At 47.1% G+C, this 19793-nt stretch overlaps 3 protein-coding genes across 3 annotated transcripts; 2 read left to right on the plus strand and 1 right to left on the minus strand.

The window, feature by feature from the left end:
- Positions 1-11651: 11651 nt before the first annotated feature.
- Positions 11652-12376, minus strand: BJ212DRAFT_1401995 (uncharacterized protein). Its single transcript, XM_041337344.1, has 4 exons — positions 12129-12376; positions 11869-12053; positions 11734-11818; positions 11652-11687 (listed from the first exon to the last, which is right to left on the minus strand). Exon 1 carries the CDS (start codon positions 12368-12370, stop codon positions 12131-12133), a length of 240 nt encoding a protein of 79 aa, XP_041185731.1. The 5' UTR covers positions 12371-12376; the 3' UTR covers positions 11652-11687; positions 11734-11818; positions 11869-12053; positions 12129-12130.
- A 549-nt stretch (positions 12377-12925) lies between these two features.
- On the plus strand, positions 12926-13396 carry BJ212DRAFT_1402000 (uncharacterized protein). The gene has a single exon (XM_041337345.1). The coding sequence runs from the start codon at positions 12961-12963 to the stop codon at positions 13159-13161; it is 201 nt and encodes a 66-aa protein (XP_041185732.1). The 5' UTR covers positions 12926-12960; the 3' UTR covers positions 13162-13396.
- A 4120-nt stretch (positions 13397-17516) lies between these two features.
- BJ212DRAFT_1402008 (uncharacterized protein) lies at positions 17517-17965 on the plus strand. The gene is made up of 3 exons (XM_041337346.1): positions 17517-17535; positions 17585-17815; positions 17870-17965. The coding sequence occupies exons 1-2, from the start codon at positions 17527-17529 to the stop codon at positions 17798-17800; spliced, it is 225 nt and encodes a 74-aa protein (XP_041185733.1). The 5' UTR covers positions 17517-17526; the 3' UTR covers positions 17801-17815; positions 17870-17965.
- Positions 17966-19793: the final 1828 nt, after the last annotated feature.

Below are 19793 nucleotides of genomic sequence, written 5' to 3' on the forward strand. Positions count from 1 at the left end.
GATACTGCCAAAGTCGAATATGTAGTGCTGTGACACTCTTGGTCCACAAATATAAGAAAGCGCTGGTCAAAAGAACAAATATAAAAATGAGCACATAGTTGTGGTCATTCCCAGAACAGTGGAATTCCACAGATGGCTGTGGGCTGTCTTGGAGGATAATTTCGCTGCATTATACCACAGTTACTTGAAGCACCCCATTCTTGCCCTCCTACGAATGCTCGGGGCGGGTGTAGAAACGCGTGCACAACAATGTAAAATAACACGTCCACAAACCACAACATGAATTTCGTGCGATCTGAGTCGCCACAAATCTCAAAATGAAGCGTGCTTAAGCAACCATTGCGTCAATCAAGGTAACTACGCAATCACGCAATGGAGTCGTCTATGCATAGAACAGATCTAGAGGAAGAAATACAGAGATAACCTAGAATCCGGAGAAACTTGCAAGCTCAGGCTAAGTCTCAGTTAGCCTCTGGCTGTTTCCTCTTGGGAGCTTGCCACATTGTTAGCGGAGTCAGGAGTATTTGGCTGGTAGTCTGTAGAGTATAGACACATAGTATTAATGTCCGAGTGTGGATGGAGAACAGAATTATTTTTCACGCGTTGCCGACGATTCATTCCACAACCTGCTTTCGCTCCCAAGTCACGCAGGTTCTCTGCATAGATTTTGTTCTGACGGTTCGCAAACTACATTTGAGAAAGTACCAGAGCAATCTTTTGGATCATGCTACTGTAATCTAATACACAACCTACAATTCAAGTTCCACGAGCAGTCGAAACGTGGTATCGCAAGTGAAAACACTAGATAGAAACTTTACCTCTGGGCTCATAGGGCAACAAGAGAGCCAGGCTACCAGCAAACATTATCAGAGCTCCAGCGATATATACAGGTACCGCCGTCGCGAGGTTAGCATATAGCGCAATAATGGGGGCCTAAGGTTCAGGTCACGGTAAGAACAAGTAGTATGAGAAGGCAAGTGAGCGCACCAAAACGCCAAACACCCTCGAGGCTGTAGACGTCAGACCATTACCTGTTCCGCGATCTTTCGCAGGAAAGATCTCGGGAGAAATAGCATACAAGACGCCATACATCACCTGATCACATTTAATCTAGTCTCCTAGTCTGATACACTAATTCACTTACGTTGCTAAAGAACACATATCCGCAATTCCACCCTAGGAGTTGGTTGGATGTCTGGGAAGTGGTGGTTGCGAACAAAAACGCGCCAGTGAGCCCTTTATTTCGCAGGAGGTCGTTGAGTAATGGAATTACTTGGAAGCATCTTGTTACTTGCCTGAGGCAATGGCAAGAGTACCCTTGCGCCCAATGTATGGGAGTTCTACTGCCCAGCCGGCGAGCAAAGCAGCAGGGACACCGATGACACTCAAAATGACTTGCTGCACAGCGGCTTTAGCTATAAAACACAGGACAAAGTATTATACGTACGTTGCGATAGGTTATGTACAGCGATCCATCCCCGAAGACAGCACCACGGCTGGAAAGTCTACAAGGCATGAGACAAACAGATGGTATGTATCTAGGTTGAAGACTCACAAATATGGCAGGAAATTGTTATACAGCGTGGAGGCAAGTCCGATAACACCTATGTTTCGTTGGTCATTGTACACACAGCGATGACTACATCTTTACCCCAGATAGCAATCAAGAGACTAGTCGACCAAGCCATTTTTGGAGTGGCAAAGAGAGCTTTGATATGACCAGTGTCATATTTCGAGCTCTTGCTGAATATATTGTGCCTTTCCCCGGAGGATAAATGTCCGCCCGACATTGCTCTGTCGGGAGCTTCAAGTTCTTCTATTGTGATGGGAGATGTCTTTCCGTTGAATTTCGCCAATTTGTGGATGACCTCGATGGCATCAGCGTCACGACCGATGCCAGATAGAAAACGCGGACTCTCCAATAACGTGAAGATGAAAAACCGAACGGCCCACAATGAGAGGGTGATTCCGCCCAGGGTGAATAACAGGTAACGCCATCCCATATTGTTGGATCTGGTGCAGTCCGAGGCACTCGCACAAGAATAATTAGCGATTAGAGGCCAAGCAACCTTGAAGTCTCATTAGTAATCGCGCGGACGAAGAGGGGTGTGATACGCACGAGACTGGACAGCAATTGTCCGAGACACCACCAAATGGAAAGGATGGTGAGCAAGTACTGATGGGAACCTGGGACGAAGTCTGGCAGAATTACAATGAGTTATCTGGCACGTCCAGATATAAATTACTAATCACCAAGAAAAACAGCAGAATCCACTGGCAAGTTGCCTGTGATATTGTCATAAAATGGGCTTTTGCAAGAAGGATGAAAACGGCAGACCTCCCACGCCGACACCAACCATAGCGATCAATGATGCTAGTGCAACGAAACTAGGAGCTCCACCTGATGCCAACCCGAATATTCCAGCGATAAACAATGTGATGTTGAAAGACCACCTAAGTATCGCATGAGGGGTGAATAGATCTAGATGCATTCTGTACATACCTCCTCCCCCAAATATCACATCCAAGACCCCAAAACACAGCACCGACGAGAAGGCCGATATTCGAAGCTAACGACAGGAAAGGCCCGTTGAAGTGGAATTCATTGACGACAGGTGTAAGGATAAGTCCGCTCAAAAGCTACAGCCAACCTCAGTCTGGTGAAAATACGCCAGAAACGGATGAACACACGGGCCAAACAGAGTCACTTTTTGACCGGATACATGTTTGCATCAGAAATCATGGAGGGAGTGGTCACAATACAACTCACGCAAACCAGCCAAAGCCAGTGACCACGAAGAGATACCACTATCTTTCGAGTTCTCGCGATTGAGATAGACGTTTATTATAGAATGCTACAGACCTGATATCTACCCATACCGATGTCTTGAATTGCACGATTCAAGATGCGAGCTTTCGCCTGATACACTGGATCATTGTAGCCATCTTCGTAAAGATCTATTGCAGGACCTGTGATTGGGCTGATATCTGGAAGTATGTCGGGCAATGGGGAAGACGTAGAATCTGCGGATTTGGGGCGCATTTTCGCACCTATCGTGTTGACAGACATGGTAGAGGAAGGAGGGGTATGATCTGCCAGTGTAAACAGTGGTGGGAGTGATAGGTGATATATATATATTGATCCACATAGACTAGTCTCTGTGCGCGCGCGAATCAGTAGGGATTTCAAATGATACTACGTGGCAACATACCCGTGGACAGACCCGGAGTCCTCGTGACGTTAACTTGTTATTATGCAATTTATCCGGGATCCAGCGTCCGCGTAACCGTAAGTCGATCATTCAGGTACCCCTGTTCGGTTAACATTCATGCAAACATTGTTCCAGCATAAGGACGGAATGTTTGATCCCGCGGATGCAATTCCATGTGCGCGCTCCACTTGAAAAGCGGCGGTCGTATCGCTTGTATGACACCTTCAGAAATAAGACAATGTCAGACTGAGGGCTAGCGATGGTGCAGAGGCAGCAATCTCGCAATATCATTTGAACTCCGAGTCATTTCCCCACAGCTTGAAGTCAAAAGGCCGTCGAAAGCTCGAGCGGAGTGACCAATGGCCGCTGAGTTCGTACATATGCAAACTGAAAGTACATAGAATAAAGTTGATATCATAGCGCTAAAGTGCAACCGAAAAATTCTCAAGTGCAGTAATAACAAATGCTAGCCGCCCTTCTTTCCGTCGGCTTCTCCAGCCAGTCGACGCTCTCTTCTCCGCTTAACATCCCAATTATAGACTCTAGCAGTGTTCACTTCCATCACCGTCAGCTGCTCTCGCAGAAACTCCAAGTCTTCGATCGTAGCTTTTAAGCTGACCTCTGCAAGATCCAATTTGGATCGCAGGAGCGATGCAGCTTCTGACAATTTGTACGATAGCATAACATTCGCCTTATATGAAACATCAGATGCCATCGGGAAACTAACGGAGGACAACTAAACTCACCCCTAGCCATAGATAGACAGTGTCAGTGTCCTCAAGTTCTGCTTCCGCGAAAAGCGTGTCATTTAATTCGAACGTTGTGGTAAGTGGCTTTTTGGGATTGTCGGAGCTTTCCTCATCACTGAGATCATCCTCCAGATCGTCGTTCTTGTTTTTGCCTTCCTACACAATCATCAGATAAAGTTGACGCACGTGTTTACAGTGATGAACTCACTCTTCTTTCTTGCAGGAACTCCACCATATGCAAGGTCTTTCTGATGTCAGGGATCTTGTCCTCCAGACCTTTTCGTCGTTGCGTTAGGTTGGCATCCATATATCGGTACTTCCTGGACTTCCTTAGGTTCAAGATCATCATAGAGCATATATCAGTTCAAACATACGCGATAGCGTCCTGGAAATTCTTCAGGGGAGTCTCGACCACGCCATCTGGGCCACCCAGATATTCTTCGACATTCGCCTACATTATTAAGCATGAGCAGAAGACCACGGATCTACTGTTGTTGATACACACGATGAATGGAGCTTTTGGAATACCCCGTGGATTTTTCTCCTCTTGAAATACCGACTTGGCAGACATGGTCTACGGTAGATACTGCAGTCTTGAAAGCGTTTGTGCAATGACGAGCACGGGTATATCCGGTCGGAGTTAGAATTGGTGTGTATAGCTTGAGATTTTTCCTCTCGTCTTTGCAACGATGTCCCGTTTGATTGTGAAAAATTTGCCCGCGTACTTGACGCCAGATCGCCTCAGAAAGCACTTCGAACAACAAGGTGCTCCCTCTGGAACCATCACAGATGTGAAAATTTCACTCAAGCAAGACGGCACATCTCGTCGATTCGGTTTCATTGGCTTCAAGACGGATCAAGAAGCAAATGCTGCAAGGGACTGGTTTGACCGTACGTTCATCGACTCGACGCGAATTAATGTCATGGTTGTCGCGGTAAGTTTTTCTTCTTCCCAGGTGTCGGTATTTGTTTTAAAAAATCTACTCGCAGGGTGCGAAAGATGCTCCGGCTCCTCGTCCAAATAAGAGAAGACGCCTGGAAGATATCGCTGCAGATCCAGGACCGTCATCACGACCACATGTTCATAAGGCGGACAAGAATGGTAAGACAACCGCCCTGGCCCCTTCGGCATCAGCGTCCCCACTAGATCAGTTCATGGATGTCATGCAACCTCGCACGAAAAAAGTCCGTCGTGGGCAAATGAAGCTAAGGAATCTCATCCAGTACTGCCGACCGGCCCTTCCGAGACAATGACGACACCCGATGGACCAGATAACATCGAGGCTGTCTCGGATCTCGAATGGATGCGACAACGTATGAACCTGGTGTCAGATTCATCACCCGACAAGGTCTTTGAGCAATCGGACGATGAGCACCAGGTTAACGCCGTTCCTGAGGAACACCAGGACTCGACAACGAAGACGATTATGCAGACGTCTCGATTATTCCTTCGAAATCTTGCCTTCTCATGTACGGAAGCCGAGATCATGGAGCTATTCCAGCCGTTTGGGGAAGTTGCACAGGTGAATATCCCGCAGCCTTGTCATGTATTCTCCATTTCTTTCGCTTTTTCGTGATGATAAACACTTAGGGACATCTGATCCTCCAAGGATTTGCTGATCCTCGGGAACCAATAGTAGAAAATTTATCTGACTTTTATTCTCATTTTACAATTTGTGCGTCGTTGATCACTTTGTTGACTTATCTCTATCCTGGTAGGTCCATATACCCATCGACCGCTTGTCTAAGCAGTCGAAGGGTCTAGCCTATGTGACCTATAAGCAGCCAATGTCTGCCCTCTCAGCGTACGAGGCTCTGGACAAGACGTCCTTCCAAGGTCGTCTTCTCCACATCATTCCTGCTGTTGACCGTAAAGGCAAGTTCGAAGTAGTAGAGGGCGAGGGGCAAAAACAAACTTTAAAAGATGAGAGGAATTCTCGGCGTAAAGCTACAGCTGGGCGGGAGTTCAATTGGAGTATGTTGTATATGAATGTTCGTCAAGCCTTTGTCATGTTACGCACTATATACCGAGATCTCATGCAATGCATGTGCAGAGTGATGCAGTGGCATCGTCTATTGCCGATCGGATGGGAATTGCCAAGGCAGATATTTTAAATCCTGAGTCAGATAATGCAGCAGTCAAGCTTGCGCTTGCGGAAACACATGTTATCCAAGAGACGAAGTCGTACCTGGAGTCCCAGGGGGTCATTTTATCGTCATTTTCTTCCCGGGCGCGGTCCGATACTACGATACTCGTTAAAAACATCCCCTATGGCACCACTGCAGAACAGATACGTGAGATGTTCGAGTTACACGGGGAACTCAGCCGCGTCATCGTACCACCAGCAGGTACCATGGCGGTGGTGGAATTCGAACAAGCAGATGAAGCTGCCAAGGCTTTTCGAGCTGTAGCTTACCGACGTCTCGGAAGTAGTGTCGTCTACTTGGAGAAGGGTCCGATGGGCATGTTCCAAGAGACTGCGGATGCAACAGGGAACTCTGACCGTACGCTAATAACTGCATTCAAGCCGATCACTATCGCCGAGCAGGAAGCTGGCAGTGGTGCTGATGCGGACGAGCCTGCTTTGTCTGCTGGGACGACTTTGTTCGTCAAGAATCTGGCTTTCAGTACCACCGCAGAGCGTCTGATACAGGTCTTTCGCGGTCTTTCTGGTTTCTCGTTCGCGCGAGTACAGACCAAGCCTGATCCCAAACGACCTGCTGTTCCTGGTGCTGAAGCCCCCCGACTGAGTATGGGGTATGGCTTCGTGGGATTCAAGACGACTGAAGATGCGAAGGGGGCTATGAAAAGTATGCAGGGCTTTATACTTGACGGGCATTCATTGCACGTCAAGTTTGCTGGGCGCGGAACAGAAGACGAGCCCAAGGACAATACAGTAACCAAGAGCACGTCGACGAAGATGATAGTGAAGAATATTCCATTCGAAGCTACGAAGAAGGATATCAGAGAGCTATTTAGGTCAGTACAATCTACTGTCTATGTGCCTAATATCCCATTCAACCCGCATTTATATAGTGCCCATGGTCATCTCAAATCCGTACGTCTTCCGAAGAAGTTCGACTCGCGTTCGCGTGGTTTCGCGTTCCTGGAGTTCCTCACCCGGCACGAGGCGGAGAACGCATATGCTGCACTAAAACACACGCATTTACTTGGGAGACATCTTGTACTTCAGTGGGCGGAAGAGGCTGAACAGGACATAGAGGTGCTACGGAAAAAAGCGGGTGTGGGGTATGGTGATGGTGCTGAACTGCCTGGGCATAAACGGAAACTTGAAATTGCGGGAGATGATACTGGTGGTGATGTGGAATGATGACGTATATAGAATAATATCATTTGCTAGGACGTCCACGATTAGACGCGACGCGTCCATTTCCACGCCACAGACGTGAGGTCAATATGGCACAACGCACGACTTAAACGTTTAAACTTCAAACTCATCACTCTTCAACGATGCACAGTGCCGACGAGGATATGCGGATATCGCCTCCCCCAGCGAAACGACAACGGACGGGCCACCGCAGAGCATCCGAATCATTGGTTGAGCAGTCGCAGTTTTGGTTTGCCGACGGGGATATCGTGATTGGTGTCGAAGGACAATCATGGAAGATTCACCGGAGCAAGCTCATGTGTTCTGTCATTTTTGCGGACATGCTCGAACTTCCGCAGCCGGTCGACATCGAGAGAATGCATGGGTGTCCTCTGGTCAGTTTGTCACAAGATTCCGTGAATGATTGGCTAGTCGCCCTGACATGGATGTACCAACGCGAGTGAGCCATCCCCTCATCCGTCAAACTATGATTGTATATGACCGTGTCTCTAGGAAGTTCAATAACCAAACTGTCGTCTTTGATATCATAGCTGGAGCCCTACGACTATCCAACAAATATGACATCGCAGACCTCCGTCAATGGAGCATACGTCAGCTATTTCTGCGCTGGCCCCAAGACCTCACCAAAATGACCTATGCCGCATTCCCTCATGCCGCTGGTGAGCTTCCCTTTTCTCCTGTAGACCGGTCTAAAATGTGCCCTAGAGGCCATATGCCTCGCACGGGAATGTAATGTTCCTGAGATCCTTCCTGCCTCATTCTATGCGCTTTCGATCCTCCGTTGGAGTCACCTGGCCGAGGGTGGCCAAAGCCACCTCCAACTGTCACCATCAGACCTTCGGTGCTTCATAGTTGGACGCGAACACCTTCAAGATCATCTACACGCAATCTTGACTGGTGCAGACGAGCGGCCAGGTGGACACACCACATTTATTTGCGCTAGTTGCGAGAATACATCTCGGACATGGCTCAGCTCATCGTTGAAGTCGGATGCTTCCTCTCCGTATGGGGTCTGGCTTCTTCGTAACTTGCAATATTTTGCTGTGAACGGCTGTCCAGGCTTGAGTTTACATCACGCCCGCTGTGATGTGACCTTTCGTCTGCGAATCAGCGGGTTCGTCCAAGACCTTCACGAAGCGATCCCTAGATATTTTATGCTACGAGCATGATTGTGTTATTCACCTCTATAAGACAGGCATGCTCGAAGTTTGTTGCGTGCCTTTCCAGTACGCAAACAACCAAATTTTGGGAGCAACATCTTAGCTTCCGTGTTCTTCGGCTTTTTTGTCCCATCTATTATCTCGTTTTCATTCTCCATGACTGTTATCATTATATAGTGTTTCTTAGATACATCAGCGTATAATAATCTGTGGGCTGTTAGGGAACCCACTACCAGATGGGTCGAACTGTTATGTACGGAGAAGTCAAAGTTGTCTAGGAAACTCTTGTCGTCTCATGAACTTTAGGGAACGCCAAGGCGTGCTATGATGCGACTCCTGGCAGATAATATGAGCTCGGCTAGTCGCTTGAAGATATCTAGCTCTTTTGCTGTCCAGATGAACCACACTATAAACATGGTAACCACCGCACATCCACTAACAACTGATGCCAGCATGACTATTGTCGTAGACTTGAACACGTTGTACAGCAGAGCGATTGAAAAGTAGATCATCCTGGTAAGGGGAAAGGTAATTGTCATTAGCCCTGGCCATAGAGCATCAATCCTACCCACCCCCACATGAGCATTGCGTAAGGGAGACTATTGACCGTCGCAAGGCCTTTATCCCCGAAAAACGTGTCAGTCATCTTGTACATGAAGTCTCCCTATGCAGACTGGTTAGCATAAGAGAGATGAACCTCAAGGCAACGGCTTACTGCTTTGTCCACTGATTCACAACCATATCTTTGGTTTTGGCGGACCAGCAGGACCGAGACGACCAAGGAGCCAGTTATCAAGATGATCGAGAGATAAGTAGCAATGATCCCGACCGACTGTGACGTGGAAATGTTCACGTTCGGCACTGCAAGAAAACTCACATCTACGGCTAACATGACGGTGGACTGGTAGGAACAAATTCGGGATAAAGTTATGAAGTGTGATGTTAAGTTGATGACACGCACGTAGATGGTGATTCCGGTCCACTCCGTCATGAGCTTTGCATTGTAGTCTTTCCACCGCGGTGCGTTGAGGCACTCATCTACCCACACCCTTCGAAGATCGTCCAAGTGTGCTTGTGGTGCCCAAAAAAGCATGGCGTCAAGGGCCAAAGAAAAACTACTGCTCAGTGGGTGAGAGCTAGCAATCTTGTCGTACACAGGTTTATCGGCGTCGAGACGAGCCCAAGGTAGGCCACAGAAGTTGTAATACTTGGCTTTGCCTTGAAAATAAATGAGTTGAGTGAGGAAACGTGAAGACTAAAAACATACAGAAATAATGCATGAACCTCGCTATCGTCGAAAAAGTGAATCTCCGAAATATATTGCACCGTGTACATAGCTTCACGTACCAATGACACAAATGGGATGAGGGAAATCGGTTTCCTGGGCGTTCTCTGGAAATATATAATATTTTATATTTTACAAGATAAATAGTTCGAAGAGGACTTGTCACACCTTGAAGATGGTTGACCAGCTCCAGGATGCTGGAAAGTTCAACAGCACCAAAAGGCGACAAAGAAGTATCCGAAGTGATGATCTCTAAGTTTCGCGTTCAAAAAGGATGAAGGAATAATTACGGGAAATCGATTACCTGCACTCGCATGCACAACAACTGCCCTCAGTTCTTTCAGGAGTTTGACTCGATCTGGTTCGTGTTTCGGGTAGCGTTCGCAATGCATCCTACTCGTTTCAGTTGAAGATGGTCATATTGTATCTAAAACACATTGACAATCAAATTAGAATCGGTCCGACTAGAAGTAAGCTAGAAAAAGGTGAGACTCACGACCACAACCGACAAACCAGTATTGAGACTCCAAGGCGTATCCTGTTGGCTAGTTCATATCATGAGCGCCACAAGTTGCCATAACGTACGAATATGACTCAGATCACAGACGCCTGAAAACCCATCAAATATATTATTCTCCGTCTCTCGATCGTAATCGTGCAGCCAAAAGAGAGTTCGGGTTGCATGGTCAACGAAGTAGTACTGACACAAATCTGCTTGGTTCAGTACTACCTGCACGACGAGCTCGATATCATCAGCGTCAATGTTTGGTAATTTTGTGCGTGCCAGGTCGTATAGCTCATCCGCACATCTGTCCATCAAGCGGAACGAATATTCGTTAATGTGTGCTTCAGTGAACGTTCTCTGTAGGCGTCATTGTCGATGGCCAAAGATAAATGTGCATTGCTTACCTTGCGGCCATTGTACAAATACAGTGCGCCTTCGGGGTGTACACACCGTTGCCAGTCACCGTTCAACCAAGGACATGATCTGCATTACTCATAATCTGCTTTAACATAATGCCTGGCTGGGTGTACTCACTGGTTGGGGAAGGACCTCGTGAGTGCTGGAATTCCGCTAGAGCGAGAGGTATCTCTGGAGAGCAACTTCTCAAGGCCATTCACTGTAATGAGCTGGATACACATACACAAAAGGACGATTGTCATATCGTGATTTGTGATCTACAGCGGATGGCACAAAATGGAGACTGATGGGGAGGCCATTGGCAGAGATTGCATTACCGACAGCTAGAGGCAAAGGTGGCTGTGGCGGATTAGCATGCTGGGGAGCGCCTGAAACAGGCACAGCACACGGAGGTGCTGAAACCACGGGGTTCGCTACACTTGGCGGAGTAGTATGAAGTGGCAATGGTAAGGTAGACTGAGAACATCGTGCACTAGAAGTCCCAGTCAAGACAGAACAACATGAGTCTACAGTGGAAAACTTGGAGTCAGTACCATGCAAGATTGGAGCATGAACCTTGGCCACAAAGCGTCGAAAGCATGATACGAGAATGAGCAGTCGCCGTGCAGATGAAGTTGCGAGCGTCACCAACACTTGAAACAGACGTTTCAAGAGCTTTCGAATCAACATCGCGTTCGACATCCGTTGTTTGTTGTTTAGCTACTATCAAACACGTTGCCTGAGGAAGATGGAAGATGGCTAGAGATGGACGTGATTGAAATTCGGCTGCACACGGGCACTGTTCTTTCACATAAATTTATGCACGAGTTTGATGATAAAAATACATGCATAAGACCTAGCTTGAATTTTAAAAGTGTTAGCTGGAAAATGCTGAGGAGTTTGGCTGATGTCAACTAGATAATGAGCCCTCAGGAGGTGCTGGGTTGGAGTCAACTTCAAGTTGAACTTGAACTACTTTGTTGAGGTAATTGAGAATGTTACATAATAACACGCGCGATCCTTCCGTTTTCCTGGGACCTCTTGCTGACTTCACGATAGCATCATTATTCCTCCGCCTAGCCGATGATTCTAAGGATTTCAAGTGAGCATGTACATGGAGCGCTCGGGAGCCAGGACCTTGACAGTATCGGGGGTTCACGAGTATATGTTGGCCAATCCTTGTACTTATGCCACATCTGACTCATTTGCAGTCTCCTCTATCTTGATGCATACTTACTCGGACGTACATTTGCTCTTATCGTCGGGTCTATATGATTTACCTCAACTGCTTGCATCTCAAGCTTCACGGTTCGTGTCGCTATTCTTACCAGGGATAGGCATTTTGGGAGATGATTGTTGATAAAGTGCTGGTGTCAGTGGGTGATTCTGAAGCCTGGTGAGAGTCCTCGCTACTTTATCGACGTCCGTGAGCTCATTCCGAATTTCATCGAACGTGACTCGGACCACAAAGCCTCAAGCCCCATAAGAACGTTCTGCTGCGACATGTTTGATTCCACAGATCAACTTGCTCAAATGCTCCACCTGCAGAAGAATGCATCTAATAGCAGGTGGATGAGTCATGTCCGGGGATGTGGTGCAGGCTGATATTTGGTGTACGCGCAAGAAGAGGACACTGTAACTCCACATGGACCGGAAAACGAGAGTACTAATAATATATGAGAACAAAACTGGCACTGCAGTATGAGAGGACATCCGGACAATACCTGGACGTGTGATCTATACAGTCAGCTCAACTTGCTGTCAAGCAAACACCTCGCTCGACTATGCATTGAACAAAACGTCCACTGCGAGGCTCGAGCGCCTCAGTGTATGCAATGTCAAGTTATGCTGAATTTAGAGATCCGAACGTCAGTTGCAGACCTCTGATTCAGAGTTATTACAGCTCGCTTGTGCGTTTTCGTTTTTTGGTTTCTCATTTTCAGGCAGAGGAACTATTATGTGGGAGGGGAGATGGTTGCAAACTTCCTCAACGCTGGTCAGCTGGTGCGGCACTGTGCTCGCCGGGGCGTTTTTGTTTCCGTTCTAGGTTTTTTTTGCACTGTCTCATTTTCATGCAGAGGAACTATCATGCGAGAAAGAAGACGAGTGACCCTCAACACCCCAATCCTAATGCAATGTATCATGCGGTAAGGGAGATAGTTGCAAACCCTGACGCTAGTCGGCTGGTGGTTCAGCTGCAGTACGGTCAGATCTCGCCTGTACGTTTTCATTTCGATTCTGGGTTTTTTTGCACCGTCTCATTTTCATGCGGAGGACAAGCGACTCCCAACATCCTGACACCCATGCCATGTGGTATCAACCCAACAAAGAGCGACTCAGAGCATACTCCACCTTCATCACAGCGACCACCCGCCACTACCGTAATATCCGACGCACTTCCCGTAGTCGCTACTACCTCATTGGCAGCTAGAACGTCAGTGCACCTTGATATTACCCTAAAGCATGTCGGATGGTGGACTCGGTTCTTGCTCTGGATCGGCTGAGTGTCCATCCAATACACAGACAGTAAACGTTGAGGAAGACATGTGGTGTATTTTGTGCATCATTTTGATACTTTCTATCCTATTGCATCTAACACTCCCTCCTACTTTTCTGGTTGTTCTGCTACCTTTTCCCTCTTGAACCATTTTTTTCGTCCTGCGTAACGGGCAGTATGTGCATGAATTTCGGCCAGAGCAGGCATAATATCATGTACGCTTAAAGGTTGAATGCAATGGCCATTGTCTATATTATTTTGTGCACTCAATGATGCCACATGGCTATCATCTTTGGCTTCGGACTGTGCCGTACGTATTTCTACCTAGGACCGAAGCTCAGCTCAGTTTTCGTGTCGGTTCATCTTTATTTTCTAGGACATATGGTTTATTGTCTGACAGGGCAATTCATGCACAATAAGGTTTACATCTCCTTCAGCTGTCTACATCTCATGTTGCAGGCTTTATGCAGTTCTCATGCCAGGGATAGTGTATACTTTTCGCTACAACACATCCCGCTCGATGTAACACTCACGGAATACAGATTATCTGACATATGTGTCCTCACAGAATGTGGTTTCCGTCAGTGTTGATCTACAAACTAACTACAAAGCACTCTGACCAGTATTATAACGCCCCTCTAATCAATCCGACAATACCAAGAATTTATAGTAATGCTGCGCCCCAGCATTCTCAATCGACTCGATCTCTTCAGCTGTCAATTCTGGAACATTGGCGGTATCAAGATACTCTCTCATCCTATCCGCCTTGCTCGAAGTGCTGTTCGATACTATGTAAGCATCTACAACAACAAAGCATACCCAGGACAGAGGGAACTTACGTGACGACCAGGATACCGTACTGCTGCAACCACTTGTTAAGTACCTGGCCGAGTGACACAGGTTGCCCTCGAGTGGACTCAAGGCGTGCCCGAATTTTCTCGATGACGGGATCCAGGGGTCCTCCGGGTGCGCGGAAGAGAGGCGTTAGGCCACCATAAGAGGACGTGATGATGCCGTGCTCTTTGTGCAACGCCATCACAGGCTGTAAAGACTTCCACACATACGGGTGGATCTCAATCTTTCATTATTGTTGTTCAAAAGTGATACTAACACTGAAGTGATTTAACTCACCTGGTTGACTGAAGGCGGAAACTCGGCACCCTCCAAGATCTCTTGCAGATGCGCAACCCCGAAATTTGACACCCCAATGGACTTTGCTAGTCTTTCCCTCTTGCACTCCTCCATCATCTTCCACACCTCCTTCAGCTGGCCTGTGTGGTGTCCGGGCGCGTGCACAAGATATAGATCTACGTACTCCAAGCCTAATTTCTTCAAAGACACCTGCAGCGCAGTCTTAGCAGTCTGATTTGGCTGCAGTTGATTGAGTTTAGTGGTAACGAAGAGCGCAGAGCGTGGTATTCCAGAGGCCTTGATTGCAATGCCCAAGCTCTCTTCATTCTCGTACATCTGGGCACCATCGAGATGCGTGAAACCGTTGGCGATGGCGTTTTCGACAGGGCTCTGTGCATCTTGCTGGCGAAGCTTCGTGCCGGTGCCAAATGCGATCCAGGGGACTTGATTGCCATCATTGAGAGTGAGTGTGGATATCGTCATGTTGTACGTGTGAAGTTAACGAAGAAATCTAGATCATGGGGTAGTACTTATACCTGCAGCTATGTATTATCAATGTAGCTTGGGTGGAGATCAACCAACGAGGTCGCCAGTACCCAGGCTATGTCTTCTATCTGATACTTAGATTGCTTTTGGAACGGGCCGTCAGCGGGGTGATGCACAAAACTATATTTACACCTCAAACAGGATGCTATCAATTGACGTGGTTATATAAATACAGATCCATTTAACGCGGAAGGTGAAGGTAGAATTGTTTCAGGTACTTGTTTGTTTAGAAAGCTGAATTAGTGTATTGACGAGTAGACGACGACACAAAGGAATACAACAGTTTCTCCGCGTAAAGAATGAGACAGTGAAAAAACCTAGAAGGAAACGAATAACACACAGGCTGGCCCTGGGATGAACAGTTTCTTCTTTTCCCGATAGTCATCACTTACAGGCACTTGACTTGTACAGAGAATGAACCCGTGCAGAATAAAGGTTGCAACGGAGTGGAGCCTAGGCGTTTTACTGAAAGAGTTGAATCAAGAATGAGATCGCTTATATGTAACTTCTGCACAGGTTTTCGGGTTTTTTCAGAGCTTGATCATGAGTGCAGCTGTGCGGATCGGACCTGAGGGACAATTTCAGCTCCTGCCCTCCAATTAGACCAATGAGCTTCTTGATACGCAGATTGAGAACTGCTGTGGAGTGAGCGCTGTGCTCGATATAGAGGGAGGCTGCTGTTTATAAACTTACTATGAATATATGATGATAGCATCCTCGTGCTCGCTTCACAGCTTTACACAATGTAATAGTATGCTGTGGAGATCAATCTTCTGACGACATGCAAAGCTTTTCATCTGTCGACATCTCAGCATCAATATAGCGTCACTTGCTATCAAGTAAGTCCACACCTTCACTGGGCCAATGCAATTATTCGGTCTTGGGTTCTACCTTCTGCGCCAGACTTCCGGTCCTGAGCTAAACAGCGCCCTGCTTGCTGATTCAACCCTGCAACAAGAAAAGAAAGATTCCGTGTGAAGAAGCCACATAGTGGAGAAAGGGGTGGTCCCCTTGAGCGCCAGATAGTTCCTTCAAATATAGATAGTGTTTCACTCCTCAAATTGGGTGCGTAATGGAGAATCGAAACTCTCCTCACTAAGCTATGGTGAGACGACCCCCGAATTCATGGTACATACATGTCTGATTCGCGAGATGAAGAAATACTTGAGGATCCGGGAAGCGCGTTCCTGCTTGAGGGTAGAATACCAATACCGACGAAATGCAAGACTGCGGGATAGCAGGACTGTGGTGCCGAGGGGTAATGCGCATATTGCCATAATTGGGCGCTCAACTGCACAGGCAGTACTGAAGCTGTGAAGCGAAGTTCGAACCGATGATAAAGCGAGGAAAACGCAACTACAACCACGACCTCCCTCCTGATTTTAATCTCCATTGAACGAGACGCCCACTCCGTCTCAGCTTTCGTTCTGCATTCCTCCTTCAGTACGAATCGAGTAGCATCTGGATTGCGAGTAAGTGGTGGACTCGTATGTGATTTGATGGCAAGAGCTGAAATTATGACCCACACATCAAGTGAATCCCGAAACCAAAGTCATGAAGCATCCGACCCTCGCGAAGCACGAGAACTTAGCGACAATGCCTTACCGAAAGATCAAAGTGAAGAACGACATCACCCACATCCTACATCTGCTATGTGGACAGCGGATCCTCATCTATTCATCGGGTAATGGGTCATTTCGAGTCTGGGACTTAGAGAGGAACAGGCAGTTTGGGAAGGAATGGAAGGACAAAGAAAGAGAAGTGGAGATCATAGCATTATCGCTGGACGGCAAGAGAGTAGCAACCGGGAGTCCTAATGGTGCAGTGAAATTGTGGAGCATCGACACGGGCAAGGTTATCAAAACATTGACGGGGCACACAGAGAAAGTGGATTTTCTGTGCTGGAATCCAGATGGAGGACGAGTGGTGAGTGGAGAGTCCTGGAATGGAAATTTCAGAGTATGGGATGTCGAGAGTGGAGAAACTATCGTCGGACCAATCAAGACAGGCTTGAAATTCTTCGAAATGATGTACGCGATTTGCTACTCACCGAATGGCAAGATGATTGTCACAGCTGGGTCGATGGGGCTGAGAGTCTGGGATGCCAACACAGGCGAATTGCTCAAAACTCTCGATCGCGAGGATCAACGTTGGTGCCTGGCATGGACCTCAGATGGAAAAGCACTTTTCGGCGGGGGATCTGACTTCGTCAAGAAATTAGACACAGCCACGTGGACAGTCGAAACCATTTCGAATCGTTCGAAATATCCCAGTGATGAAGGCGAACACTTCGTCGAGACCATTTTAATATCTCCCAATCAGCGTATCCTCGCAAGCACATCATCCTTCGACAAAACTGCTGTGCAACTATCGAGCTTCGACACCAATCAACCCATCGGAACACTACTTCACCATGAAGGCTTCGTGAACTCCGCCACCTTTGCTGCAAATGGAAAGTTCCTCGTCACTCATTGCGGCTACCATCATATATACATATGGGACGTTTCAGCTGTCCTCAAAGAAGCTGGCCTTCTATTGGATAATGTAGGCTTAGATCCATTTCTTTTTCAATGGATCACATTAACAACGAGCTTGTTCATCCTCCCAGGCGGTCTCGTGCACGATCCCGCCCTCTCATCTGGGCTCAAAACATGGTATCCGGAAAACGGGACTGGTCATAGAAGCTCAATGTTTAATGGAGCCTGTACCTTTTCCCCGCTCTCATCTATTCTTTATCACTGACTTTTGTACAGAGGAACTATCACGCAAGAAAGAAAGCTTCTGGCTCCTCTCGACCTCCCAATACTTATGTTATACCCACTGGGACATTACAAGGCACAGCGTCATCATTGCAGCAACCTCTCGCCACTGCTACGGCAACTGGCACATCGTCATATCCTGATATCATCATAACTCGGGCCGGATGGTGGACTCGGTTCTTACTCTGGATTGGTTGCGTCTCTTTTTAACACACAGACTCTCAAGTACGTTCTTGCTGTTAGTGTCACTTCGTTTTTTTTTCGACTTCATGTTTCCAGTTCCCTTCACAAAGTGGCCCCCACTCCTCAGAACCGCAGACAAGGTCAGTTCTTCGTCGCTTATTCCACCGCAGCCCCTCCAATGCCCAAGATACGGTCAACGTTAGGTACATCGTGGACATTCCTGTATAGCACGATTCATGGTATATTCGTTGTGACTCAGTCCGTAGCCAGTAGTCAGTTCTTGTGTGGACGGCTGTATGCCGCAACCGGTGCAGTGAATATGAACCAAGCCTTCTTTACTGATATGTCGCTGAATTGCACAGACTGCGTTTGTTAGGGAAGGACACTGGGCATGTAGAGCATGTCCAGACAGCCCGCTCTTTTACTTTGGAGTATCATATGGAATACAATCGACTCGTTTAAAATCCTAGGTAGATATCAGCGTACCTGAGGTATGATAATGATGTTCGGTTACTGTTCAGCGATGACACGAGAAAGTATGGCAAAACATCTATACATCTGGACTGCAGCCTGCCCCACCAACCAGAAAGTCCATCACATAGATTTCCCAGTGTACATGAATTGGGTTTGATCTTCGACAAATGTTTGCAAGAAATGAAGGGCGGGGCAATGTGCAGTCATTGGGAGACATTGCATAGCACTGCTGGCATGCATATGTCTGCTCGACAATGAAGCAATCAGTAGCTTCATTTGTGGACAGCGCATCCAGCCCAAATATGACAGACCACTGACCAGCCATACATGAAAGTCTCTTCGACCCGCGTCACGTGTATGCCTGTGAGATCGTATTGCTATTCACCTTCGCCAATTTGTGACTTGTATGATACAAGCAGATCTCACTGTCCTTGTTGGTGTTGAGGAGCGTTGCAATGATGGGGTAGCCGTGCTCATCTCACCAAATCCACTTGTGGAGAACCATACCCAATTGCTAATCGTCTGCAAGGTAGGTACCAATATGTTTGTTATCATATTGCACTTGATGGTGTTGTCAACAGCCTTTGCTCTGCCACATTTGAGATCTTTGCTGAAAGGTAAAGAACATTTGTGCACCGACAATGCAGCTTCGAGTGTTGAAGACATGAGCACAGACAATGTACTGACAAAGATGAATAGTCTCATCCATGAAAATCATAATTGTTATGACCAAATTGCGATTTAGCTAGTAGGGAGACAAAGAAGAAAAGTTCACATAGGACGTTGAGAACCAAGGTTGGGCAGAGGAGCAGGATGACTCTAGTTAGACTCAACAAAAATTATGAAAAGAAAAGGTAGATACAATAATTGCAAAGTTGCATTGGGCAAGTGGAGAAACACAGACATGCAGGCTTATGGGATAGTAGGACCATGATGCCAAGCCATCAATGTGCATAATTGTCATGATTGGGCACTTAAACTGCACAGCCATGTGCTGAAACCGCAAGGCAAACATGAGGATGAAGCGATGAAGGTGCACCTGCAGAAGACTTTAACGACCTCCTTCCTGGCCTGAATTTCTGTTGAACAAAACACCCACTCTATTAAGGCTTTTGTTCGACATTTGTCTTTCTGTGCACAAGTCAAGCAGATCTGGATCCTAAGTAAGTGATAGATTCATATGGCGATCAAAGGTAAAAGCTGAAATTATCATGCACCCATCAAGTGAATCCTGAAACCAAAATCATGGAGCATCCAGCATCTGTGAAGCACGAGAATTTAGTGACAATTCCTTACTGAAAGATCGATGTGAAGAACAACATCCGCTACATCATACATTTACCTGGTAGACAATGGATTATCACTTATTCATTGGATGGGTCATTTCAAGTCTGGGACTTGGAGAGGGGCACGCAGTTTTGGGAGGAATGGGAGGACAAAAAAAGAGGAGTGCACACCATAGCATTGTCACCAGATGGTAAGACCATAGCAAGCAGGAGCTCAGATGGTGCAGTGAATTTGTGGAATGTTGACACAGGCAAGGTCA

The sequence above is a fragment of the Suillus subaureus genome (genome assembly GCF_016647635.1).
Source record: "Suillus subaureus strain MN1 chromosome Unknown BJ212scaffold_143, whole genome shotgun sequence".
Classification (NCBI taxonomy): Eukaryota; Fungi; Basidiomycota; class Agaricomycetes; order Boletales; family Suillaceae; genus Suillus; species Suillus subaureus.

Excerpts from the sequence above, each read along its gene's own strand:
- BJ212DRAFT_1402000 (XM_041337345.1), top strand. The coding sequence starts at position 12,961 with ATGCCATGTGGTATCAACCCAACAAAGAGCGACTCAGAGCATACTCCA.
- BJ212DRAFT_1401995 (XM_041337344.1), bottom strand. The coding sequence starts at position 12,370 with ATGTCCTCTCATACTGCAGTGCCAGTTTTGTTCTCATATATTATTAGT.